The sequence below is a fragment of the Nansenia antarctica genome, assembly GCF_963989245.1.
Source record: "Nansenia antarctica genome assembly, chromosome: 7".
Lineage (NCBI taxonomy): Eukaryota > Metazoa > Chordata > Actinopteri > Argentiniformes > Microstomatidae > Nansenia > Nansenia antarctica.
Window position 1 is genome coordinate 65,116,746 of NC_137677.1, and position 11,339 is coordinate 65,128,084.

General features: G+C 42.8%; 1 protein-coding gene across 2 annotated transcripts; it reads right to left on the reverse strand.

The window, feature by feature from the left end:
- Positions 1-3,674: 3,674 nt before the first annotated feature.
- On the reverse strand, positions 3,675-9,420 carry atp5po (ATP synthase peripheral stalk subunit OSCP). Of its 2 annotated transcripts, none has more exons than XM_080537177.1 (7): positions 9,367-9,420; positions 8,490-8,543; positions 8,094-8,204; positions 6,845-6,974; positions 6,445-6,557; positions 6,097-6,183; positions 3,675-3,895 (listed from the first exon to the last, which is right to left on the reverse strand). In XM_080537177.1, exons 1-7 carry the CDS (start codon positions 9,391-9,393, stop codon positions 3,785-3,787), a joined length of 633 nt encoding a protein of 210 aa, XP_080393303.1. In that variant the 5' UTR covers positions 9,394-9,420; the 3' UTR covers positions 3,675-3,784. The 2 variants fall into 2 exon arrangements, with proteins under 2 accessions (XP_080393303.1, XP_080393304.1); XM_080537178.1 differs by having other exon boundaries at positions 8,490-8,540; positions 9,367-9,416.
- Positions 9,421-11,339: the final 1,919 nt, after the last annotated feature.

Genomic DNA, 11,339 nt, shown 5'->3' on the forward strand with positions numbered 1-11,339 from the left:
ATAGTTATAACAACAAAAAACAAAAAAAACAAAACAAAACAAAAAACACTATTTACTTAACATGTCCGAAAAGGAGTAGGAAGAAGCATAATCTTATTTAATCCTACCCCTTCTCCAATACTCAGAGATTAATAATTAATAATCTACAGTTGACTTCAATATCAGTTGGTGACATGATCCCGAGAAAGGTGAAGGAAGGTAACATCTGGTCGGTGAAAGACGTGCCATGCCCCACCCCCATCAAGGCATATAATAACTTCATGGGCGGAGTTGATCTGTCAGATCAGCTCACAGGGTACTACTCAACCCATGGTAGAGCCGGCCGGTTCTGTCGCACAATGTTCCTGCACTTTGTAGATATTGCTACAACAAATGCCTACATCATGCACTGCGAAATCTGTGAGAGGAGAACGCCCAAAGAAACCCCCATGTCCCACAAGGACTTCATCACTGAGCTTGTGGCCGGCCTGTGTGGGGTGGAGGTCACAGGAGTTCCCACTCCCACCAACAGGAACGCTCAGCATATTCCTGTGCCCACTGCCACGCCCTAAGAGCTTGCAGAAAACCCAGAGCAAGAAGTACACCATGGGGCGCAAGGTGTGCAGGCTCTGTGCAACAAAAGGTGAGAGGAAAGACACTTCCTGGAAGTGCAACGCATGCAATGTGGCCCTCTGCCTCAGTGTCGACAGGAACTGTTTCTTTGAATACCACACCTCAGGTTGACATGTCCTCCTGTCCTCCTGACTCACTCTGTCCAGTCCAGCTATCTGAGAGACACTGCACCTGCTTTACAGTCTGTAGACTATAAATAAAATACAATTTTGCTAATCTGATTTTGTTTATTTCTTGGGAATATAGTATGCAGAGTCCAGTGTACAGCATGTACAGTTGAAATATTGTCAGGTCACATATAGCAGTCACTAATTGTCAGGTCAAATATAGCAAGTCCTCACACTCAGAGAATGCACATATTATGTAGATCTCTAATTGTAGACATGGTCTGTTGTTGAACAAGTGAAGAAAGGCACTGCTAAAAAGAGGTAAAAAAACACCTATGGTTATTACATGTTACATGTCAAAATAAGATGGTATATAGCTTGGTTTATCTTTATTTGACATCTGTATGTTCATACATACAACCTGTGGGTGCATTTGCACCCTTCCATAGGCTTGATTATCACATTCACATTTTTCAAGTACAAAAAACACACAAAATGTAAAACCCGATTTTGAAATTCTTATTATGGTATAAATAATATACAATATGGTGACAATACAGTAAGTCATAATCAAAAACTGAATGTCAGATCAGGTAGCTGAACATGGCATGGTACCATGTTATTAATGTGGTATATGAGGTCAAAATCCTAAGTATGACAAAAATGGCTCAAATAGCCCCAGCCCTCTAAGGGTTAACCCATGCCTTTGACCTCCTCCCCATCGTCTGACCCCGCTGCCTCCCCCCTGGGTAGACTGGAGGATCTCCTGTCCCAAGCACAGGTCCAGGCTCTGTCTCGTGACCTGGTTGATTGACTGAGGAGTCTGATGTTAGAACACAAACATCTCTCTGTACCATGTGGGAGCTGGCAGAAGTCTGTCAGACTCTGTGCTGTTAAAATATACACGGCAAGGATAAGTTACAAGGGGGCTCTGTCCCTTAGAGCTGATCTACTCTCTGCGCTTTCGCTGAGGAGTCGGTGGGTGAAGCGTCTGTCGGCTCCTTTCCTCGTGCCTGGTCTCCAAGAGCAGCTCACAGATGTAAAACCAGAACCATGAACCTGTTTGTGAGGACCATGGGTCCAGCAAGTCATGGACACTATCTCTCTGGAGTCAGAGTTGCCCAAGGAGCCAGGCAGGGAGGGTGACGTCCCTGGGTGAGATGATTGACGGCTGTCAGCCCTGTCACATATTCCCCCCCACCCTCTTTGGTACCAGTGGGTCCAAGTTTGACTTCTCTTTGTAAAGATTACGACTGTTGTCTGTCATCTGTATACATACACAGTCTTCTCTTATACGCAATATGTATTATGGTGTCTTACCAATTCCATTTTTTACAGACCTGTCATTGCCATGTTATTTTGTTTTGTAATACTTGTTTCTTTCACAGCGGCGCTCCAAGAGCAACAGGAAGGACAGCCAAATGTTAAATGGACGGCACTTATATAGCGCCTTATTCCAAAGTGCTTGACAACGGCCTCTCATTCACCCATTCACACACACATTCACACACCAATGGCAGCAAGCTACCATGCAAGGCGCCGGCCGGTCCGCTCATTGGGAGCAATTTGGGGTTCAGTGTCTTGCCCAAGGACATTTCGACATGTGATCAGCCGGGGCTCGAACCTCCGATCTGCCGACCTTGCAAACATTAGATGGCGGCTCTACCTCCTGTACCACAGCCGCGATATGAGGTCAACTACATTAATCATCTAAGAAACAATATTACTACAAGCATCAATCCAGTATTAGCCACAATGTAATCCTTGTGAAACATGAATTCTGTGTTGCGTATTTAAGTTCATGTAATCTCTCGCCCTCTCTCTTTCTCTAGCGGCCCTCTTCAGAAGGCCAGCGTCAGCTGTCAACAAGGGCCTGTGTAACCAGTGGTGTAGTCTAGTGTTTTCTAGTGGGTATACTGTGATCTTACCCTCCCAGCCTCATATCGTTCATTTCGGAACGGCATAAAAATACATCTGCGCTCCCTGTCTAACGTTATATATATGTTACGGTACATGTGGGAATACGGTACATGTGGGAAAACTAGGGTTAGGGTTAGGTGCTAGGGTGCTATGGTTAAGGTTAGGATTAGGGTTAGAATTAGGGTTCGACATGCCAGCATGTACCAAGTCATCCTAGCACCTAACCCTAACCCTAGTTTTCCCACATGTACCGTATTCCCACATGTACTGTAACATACAGATGCAACTAAAAAAAGTTGAATATCGTGCAAAAGTTCATTCATTTCAGTAATTCAACTTAAATGGTTAAACTTAAATATTATATAGACTCATTGCATTGTACATGCATGATTATACTTTTCAGAGGGCTGACATTTCTGTATTTAAAATCCTTTTCTTATTGATTTCATGTCATATAAAAAGATTCTGAGATATTTAATTTGGGGTTTTCATAAGCTGTAAGCCATAATCATCAAATGTATAACAAATAAAGGCTTTAAATATCTCGCTTTGCATGTAATGAGTTTATATAATATCTAAGTTTAACCCTTTAAGTTGAATTACTGAAATAAATGAACTTTTGCACGATATTCAAATTTTTTGAGTTGCACCTGTATATATCTAAATTACATGTTATAAGGCTGATCATTATGTGGGTCCATGCGGAGGGTGAAACATAGAACACCATTACTCACCACTAAGTGGCGGTATATCCATTCTGACCCTGCTACAGGGAGCAACACACACACACACACACACACACACACACACACACACACACAGACACAGACACGCACACAAAGCACAGCCAAGTAGCTTGTTTACCTTCATGTCTCACATCATGTAGGATGTAAGTGGTGTAAGCAGAGGTGACATTAACATGGAACAGTCTAAAGAGCGTTGTCCCTGACAGGCCAAGATACCTGAAACTCACAGAGTACCAGACTACTAAAGCACGAACCCCAGACAAAAGAGACATTCAAAGTGTATGTTACAGAATATTTTATTATGAACAAGTAGACAGGGTTTTTACGCTGTAGCGTTATAGAGATGCCAGGAAGCAGTGGTCTCTGGTTGGGTGGGGGGGCCAGGCCAGGACAAGGGACTTAGTTATCTCGGATGATCTTGGTCAGTTTCGTGATCTTTGTCTTGGTGGACATGTCCACGTACTTGTCCCCGATGCTGACGATCATACCGCCCAGGATGGCAGAGTCAGACTAGGAAGAGAGAGAGAAGACAGGTTGGAAACAAGACAACCGTAGGCTGTGTACGAACCCTGTGCAAGGCTACGTACAGTACAGTTCAGTTCAGTTCACCTGCCCCAGTTCAAATACATTCTCATTAAACAGGATGCGTTGTGCCAGCGCCGGATTAATAAACATATTCATGACGCTTCAAAGCCGTTCATAATGAATATCAGGAGTCAAAACAGCATGTACATTGGCACGTATGAAAAAGCCAACACAGACATTTCAATAAAGAGACCACAGACTTTGTTGAACAGGTCATCCTTCCCTTCACCTTGAACCAGTGTGTGTGTGTGTGTGTGTGTGTGTGTGTGTGTGTGTGTGTGTGTGTGTGTGAACCAGTGTTGTTCAAGGACCAGGAAGGATAATCCGTAAAACAAAGCGTGTGGTCCATTTATTGAAATGTCTGTATGCAGGGTTCCCACACCTCAAATCAAATTCAAGCACCTTTCAAGACTCAATTCCCTCAAATTCAAGGACCCAACACGGCATAGTTTTTGAGACAGATGTAGATGAGAATTTATATACCGGTAATAAGAACTATCCGCTCACAAACAATTAAAAAGAGAGGCTTGACTGTGTGAACACTAGATGGTCTCTTGCCTTCTTTTTCTTTTTTTGAGAGAGAGAGAGAGAGAGAGAGAGAGAGAGAGAGAGAGAGAGAGAGAGAGAGAGAGAGAGAGAGAGAGAGAGAAGGGAATTCAAGCACTTTCAATGACCCATGTCTATTTTCAAAAACTTTTAAGGCCTGATTTTTTTTTCTCTCAAATTCACAAACTTTCAAGGATTTCTCAAGGACCCGTGGGAACCCTGTGTGGGGGTTTTATGAACGGAAAACAAAGAGGGAGAGCTGAAGACGAAGATCACAGAACACAAGAGCAACATGAGGAAGTTAGGAGTCATGGTGTCACGTCTACCATGGCCTGACACTTGGCATACTTCATGGCTAGTTTATGTCGTCTTAAGGTCAGCGTATACAGGAATCTTGAGGTTAATTTGAAAGTGACAGTTGGATCTAAGTGACAGTTGGATCTAAGTGACAGTTGACACTAGAACAGCCGTGTCTATGTTACCTACTCAGGGTATATACGGGAATCTTGAGGTTAATTTCAAAATTCAAAAAATTCAAGACCTCATAAAATCGTGATAAGACTTTTAAATACTTATTAAGGGTCTTGATTTTCCCAAAATTGATTCATCAACTTTTAATACTTTTCAAGACACCGTGGATACCCTGAAGGTAGATTCATAGCTTTCGGGGAATGACAGAAAGATCTGTACGCCGCCCCGCCCCCCGCCAGACAAAGTGTCCTCATTGAAAATCTCTGATTTCGCATGATTATACTTTTCAGAGGGCTGACATTTCTGTATTTAAAATCCTTTTCTTATTGAATTCATGTAATATTAAACATTTCTGAGATATTTAATTTGGGGTTTTCATAAGCTGTAAGCCATAATCATCAAATTTATAACAAATAAAGGCTTTAAATATCTCGCTTTGCATGTAATGAGTCTATACAATATCTAAGTTTAACCCTTTAAGTTGAATTACTGAAATAAATGAACTTTTGCACGATATTCTATTTTTTTTAGTTACACCTGTATATATATCAGAGAGGGGGGGCTAGGGATGGATTATTATTGCAGGAGGAGGTATTGGAAAAAGTGCTTGCAGATGGAGTGCCCTAGAGGCTTAAATTAGGAATTAGGAGTGACTGTCTTTTGTTCTCCAAAACACTCAATTTGATTTAATTCTATGGGGGTACCATAGTATTGTACATAATAGTAGTTTATAAACCAGTGACTGCTGTACATTCTCCAAACAGGTAAGGTAAGGTAAAAAGGTAAGGTAAGGTAAAAGCCAAAAAGCGTTTGTTCCCTGCTTCTTCTTCTTCGGCGTATGGGTAGTTGTTTTCCTCTCCACTCCACCAGGCTCGGGGCCGAGGGGCTACCCTTTTACCACCCCGAGACCTGGTTGAGGGGCTCACCCGGGCTATATTTCTGGACACCCCTCCAGAAGCTCCCTGCTGCTGAACTATGAACCAGAACTACAATAGTGAGTGTAGCGAATGCACGTTTCTTCAAGTATCCTTCTGACTGTGCTCCCTAAAGATATTTTGTTTTGTAGTGAGTCGAGCGCACCGATCCCCCTTTCCAGTGTATGTTCTCACCTTGGTCTCTAGTTTGATGGTCTCTCCCTTCGCCAGGAAGCCGTTCAGAGCGACCTTCAGATCTGCCAAGCTAGCCTCATCCAGGGGCTGTCACACACACACACACACACACACACACACACACACAGACACAATATACAATGAACACACAGGCCACATAGGGTGGTTCTCCACACTTACTCAGTGACAAATCTAAACTGTAAACACTTTAATTTGGGGTGCCACTATAAGAACTAATATACAGTATTGCTCTTGTATTGATAACTTGTATTGACAACCACAGTATGTGTGTGTGTGTGTGTGTGTGTGTGCGTGTGTGTGTGTGTGTGTGTGTGGGGGGCACTTCACCTGTGCGGTAGTGACTGAGCAGCTGACCTCCCCACGGTGAGCGCTCATCATTTTGCCAAATGCGCCGATGACAGCTTTGGTGATTGTCAGGCGACCGTTGTCTGCCAACACCTCTGTGTGGGGGAGAGCAAAAACAATTACTTTCCAGTCAGCCTTGGGTTGACCAGATTTGCACCACATTTCATTTGGAGCGGCAATTAAGTTTGACGTTCTTTCATGCATATTGGCACCCACACTACATACTGCTCCCTCCCTCCGTCCAGAATTTTGAATTGTGTTTGAACCCAGAGCACTTAAAACACCTGATAAACTGATCATTAATCCCATGGTCCTCAGGAATGGAGCTGAGAAACTTTGCCTCTCACATTCACAATGTGATTGTTTGGCCCGGGAGACTTACTGATGAGGTTAATGGTGATAGGGGAGAGGTTGGCCTTGTTCAGGGCGTCACCGAAGATCTTCAGCTTGAGGCTGCGCTTCACACACGGGTTCATCACGATGCTCGCCATCTTAGGGTCCTTAATCAGAAGCTGGTGGAGAGAAGAGGGAGGGAAACATTAGATAGATAGGTAGGTAGATAGATAGGTAGATAGATCATTTATTGATCCTTGAGGGGTAATTCAGATGGAGCCAGCCGGAGGAGGAGTTGTAGTGTTATTGCTGCATTAGGTGAAGGAGTAGAAGGTGAAGAATCTTCTTGTCAGTAATATGATGTAATGGATCAATCTATTGAGGATCTGTGATCTTAAATGTGTTGTGTCATCTCAGGGTAGATTAGGTGTGCAGCAGACACGATTTGACAAGGAATAGAATATCAACACGGGTCGGAATGAGTACTATAAGATTTATTTAGAACAGATCATAGCTTCTTCAGCACGTCCAGCATTCTGACTATCACACTCTGGCCCAGGATGGTTTAAATACCCTGGGAGTCAGATGAGCACTGGATCACCGTTGTTACATCGTCATAATCAACATCAGCCAGCCTGACGCCAGCCTGCAAGACACCCAAGGCCGGTGCTTAGTGCCGACTGCCAGTCAGACTGCCTGATGCAGAGACCATCTCCTAAACACGACAGACAACAGCTGAGTGTGATAGAGTAATGACGCACAGATTTATATTATAAAGAAATCCCACTAAGACCTAACAGTGAAATACTATCGGAATCTAACAAAGGTCAATATTATGAAGCCACAGATGGTGCTCAAGAGAAAGTCGTTTTATGATTTACCAAGGCTTTAATGAATGTGCAACGAATATTATGTGCAATATGACAACCCATGTGTACACAAGGTTCAGATATAGGAAAAGTTAGGATATTTATAGCATAGCATAGAGTACAGCACAGTGTTTTATTGTATAGTATAGTAGTATAGTAGATAGTGTACATAGCCTTTATTTATGTCAACCAGCTCTTTTCTCTTTTTTATTTTACCCTTGGCCCTCTTGTTTTTAGTCTTTTTTCCTAGCACCAGGGGAGCCCCCCCTCCTAAATTTCGTTGTATGGTACCTGTACTGTATTAATGACAATAAAGACCATTCATTCATTCATTCATTCATTCATTCAAGAGACTCAGGTAGAGAAAGGCTTGTGGTCTTTATTAGAGAGACGGCGACACAGACAGGTCGGCTGGAGGTTATAACTCACCGACACACGGCCCAGCTCCTGCTCCACTTTGTCCAGATTCTTCTGCTTGCTGGCGGCAGAGAACAGGGCTGTGGCGTAGCGGCCTTCGACCCCATAGACCTGGATGGGGGCCTAGAGGACAGCAAGAGGACATGTCATGAATATGATTGCATTATTACCATAGCAATGACATGTCATGAACTATCTTCCCAACTCTCGGCTATGTATGCTAACCTTTCACCAACAGAGAGCCTTATAAAAACAGCATACTTCCACTAGTATTTTTCCAACATGACCATGATTGAAATCAGTAGCACTGACAATTGCAGCTTGTTGCAGATCCTTAGAATCGTAGTAGGTCAAGATAGAAAACAAACCTACTCAACGACTCATCTTGCAGGTCTGACATGACCTTACCTTGATCAGCCTGGAGGCTGGCCGCACCAGAGAAGTGCTGAACTGACGCACCTGCTGAAAGAGAAGGAATGTCAGAAACACAACAGTGACGTTAATGCGTCAACCACATAGAGATAAAACAATTCTGTATCTTCTGTATCTTTTGGTGTCCACGGGCACGGTCATCATTTTTTTTTATTGATGCCCCTAATACATGGAACACTCTGCAGCAAACTCTCCGGTTGGAGGTCCTCCCCTCTGCCTCTACCTGCCAACTCCTGGTGCAAAAACTGTATTCTAATAATTGCAATTGTTTTTAGTTTTTTCTTTTTTTCCTTTAATCCTGTCTTGCTCACTATTCTATTGTACACTCGACGTCACTGTAAATGAGGGTGACCTCAGTGCCTATCGAGTTTTAAATAAAGGTTTGAAATTAAATTAAATGAAATGGTGTCCCACGGTCATCTACAACTCTTCCTGATAGAGGTCCTGTGGTCCTTCTGACAGCTGCTAACGCTACAGCTTCGGGTTTGTTAGCTAGATAACATTTGCTAATTCCAAAGTTATTTCTACCTAAAATATAACCCATAATGTTGCTAGCTGGCTGCTATATTTTGGAGGACACAAACGTTAACTCAAACAATGCAAAGAGACAAATGTTATGATAGATATCATATATATATATATATAAGACACATGTTATATGGTCGTTTTTGTCAAGTTCATGCGCGCACAGAAGGCCTGGTTGGCTGGTGTGTAAGTGCGTTTAAACAGCCTCTACAAAGCACGAACACATGTCACATGTCCAATAGAGGAACATCTATAACCTAATGTCATTCTGAATCAAACCCAGAGATGTAAGATGTTAGAACATTAGTGGTTTTTATAAAAGTCATACCTGCATCCCCAGTCCCAACGCTGCCATTTTCTCCTGTGACTGTGTGTAGGTCAAAATCGTCTGCGCATGGCTGCGCGGAAGAGATGCGCATAAATGTCCAACAACAACAATGCATTCTGGGAGGTGTAGTTTGTAGAGATGTAGTGGAAATGTACTTGCCCCCCCAGTTAAAAGTGAATGGAAATTTACAGTCCTAGAAGTCAGACAGGCTATTTATGTCGTCGATTTCGTCGATAGACATTGTCACATATAACCTCCTCTCGTGTTGCTACTTATTCTGTGAGATTCTCATAAAAATTGGATCTCATAAAAAATTGCATTTTAATTAAATACGCCCTTGAACTATTATCTTGAACGTGTGACGCTCGAGTCTTATTATGGATTCTTGCTCCAACTAATTCGCTTTATGATTGAAAGAAAAACAGAGAATAAAATAAATCGTCCAGCCTCCACGCAGTAGACCTACAATGCGTAATATTGTGCAAGAGCAAATAACTGTATAGCTCATTTTCATACATGTTACACCCACCATATAGGTCCCTGGCATAAGAATGACAGTTGAGAATGTACTTTAAATAGAAAATAGTTTTATTACATTAGTTCACAATCCAGGCCCACATTGACCTCTCTCCAAAGAATGATTGATGATGATTTTCTTTGACCTCTGTTGCAAAATACTCTCTGTATCCCAACTGTTAGGTGGTACCAAAGTTATTATGGTATGTATCACACGCTGTGTCATCAGCATTTGCATCCTGCCATGCTCTGTGGACAGATACCTGGCTGCTCTTACCGTGATAATGCAACTGCCTGCATGTAAAGTAGATAACATTGTCATCTGAGCGTACTGGGAAAACCACAAATAACTGCAACTGCCTAATATAATAGCTGTGTGTAGCAATTACACAAGCCACCAGTGTACGTGTACACCTATGCTATGCAATACTGTATGTCATCCTATTCGAATATTAACATATTAACATACGTTACTCATGTAATGTAAAATACACAAGCCGCCGGTCAGTGTACACCTAGGCTATGCAATACTGTACGCCAGGGGAGGCTGATGGTGGTAGAAAACGGAGGCTGGGCTCATTGTAATGCATGAAACACTGAAATGTGTTTGATACCATTTCTCATTACATTTCATGCATTACATTGAGCAATAAACCTCTGATTTCTACCTCGGCCAGCCTCCCCTTTTGTATGGGCAGTAGGTCAGGTGTATCCTGGGGAAGGGGCGTTGGGGTGTTGACCCCTGACCCCGGCCTCAAGCAATGATTCCCCAACTTTCCTGTCTGTCTGCACCGGCCTGATGATCATAGCAGAGAATAGAAGCTGTTCACTGACCTCCTCTCCAACCATCCAATCACATCCCATGCCTTTTCCTGCACCCTGTCACGTCAACACGTGTTTGATACCATTCCTTATTCCATTCCAATGCATCACATCATCACCTGATGTCCTCCGATTCCTACCTCCACCAGCCTCCCCCCTGACACATCATGTCATGCTTTAAACATCGCAGTGTTTCAGTCAACGAGACTGTACGTACACTATTCACAAAGTTTCCAACTAAACAACACAACGTCAGCATCAAAGGCATCCAGGCTACAGTTTAAATCCTCCAGACTCAATGAGCTGATACAGCTTTAGAAAGAACCAGAAGAAAAACTTTAAAGATTAACTAAAGATTAGTTTCTTCTGTTATTAGTAGGGCCACCCCCACAAATCAGATTAACCTACTGGAGTCCCCTGCCTGTCAGCTAATCAGACAACATGTGTTTTTTCTGGCCTTTTCCATTTCAGCAACAAGTTAAGTCGCCTTGCAAGACACCTGCGAGACTGACTGTCCTTGGGTGACTGAGGACAATAAAGGGAAGGTCTATGTATGATCCATGTCATCGGTTGCATGATCTACGCTTATGGAACTCTTAGAGTTGTGTGTGTGGGTCCAAAACCAAATAACTGTA

What these genes read in the sequence shown, in the direction of transcription:
- atp5po (XM_080537177.1), bottom strand. Translation starts at nt 9,393, where the DNA reads ATGGCAGCGTTGGGACTGGGGATGCAG. An exon ending in TATCACCATTAACCTCATCA is followed by an intron (nt 6,558 to 6,844) that starts GTAAGTCTCCCG and finishes TCCCCCACACAG; the next exon opens with AGGTGTTGGCAGACAACGGT. An exon ending in CCATCAAACTAGAGACCAAG is followed by an intron (nt 3,896 to 6,096) that starts GTGAGAACATAC and finishes CTCTCTTCCTAG; the next exon opens with TCTGACTCTGCCATCCTGGG.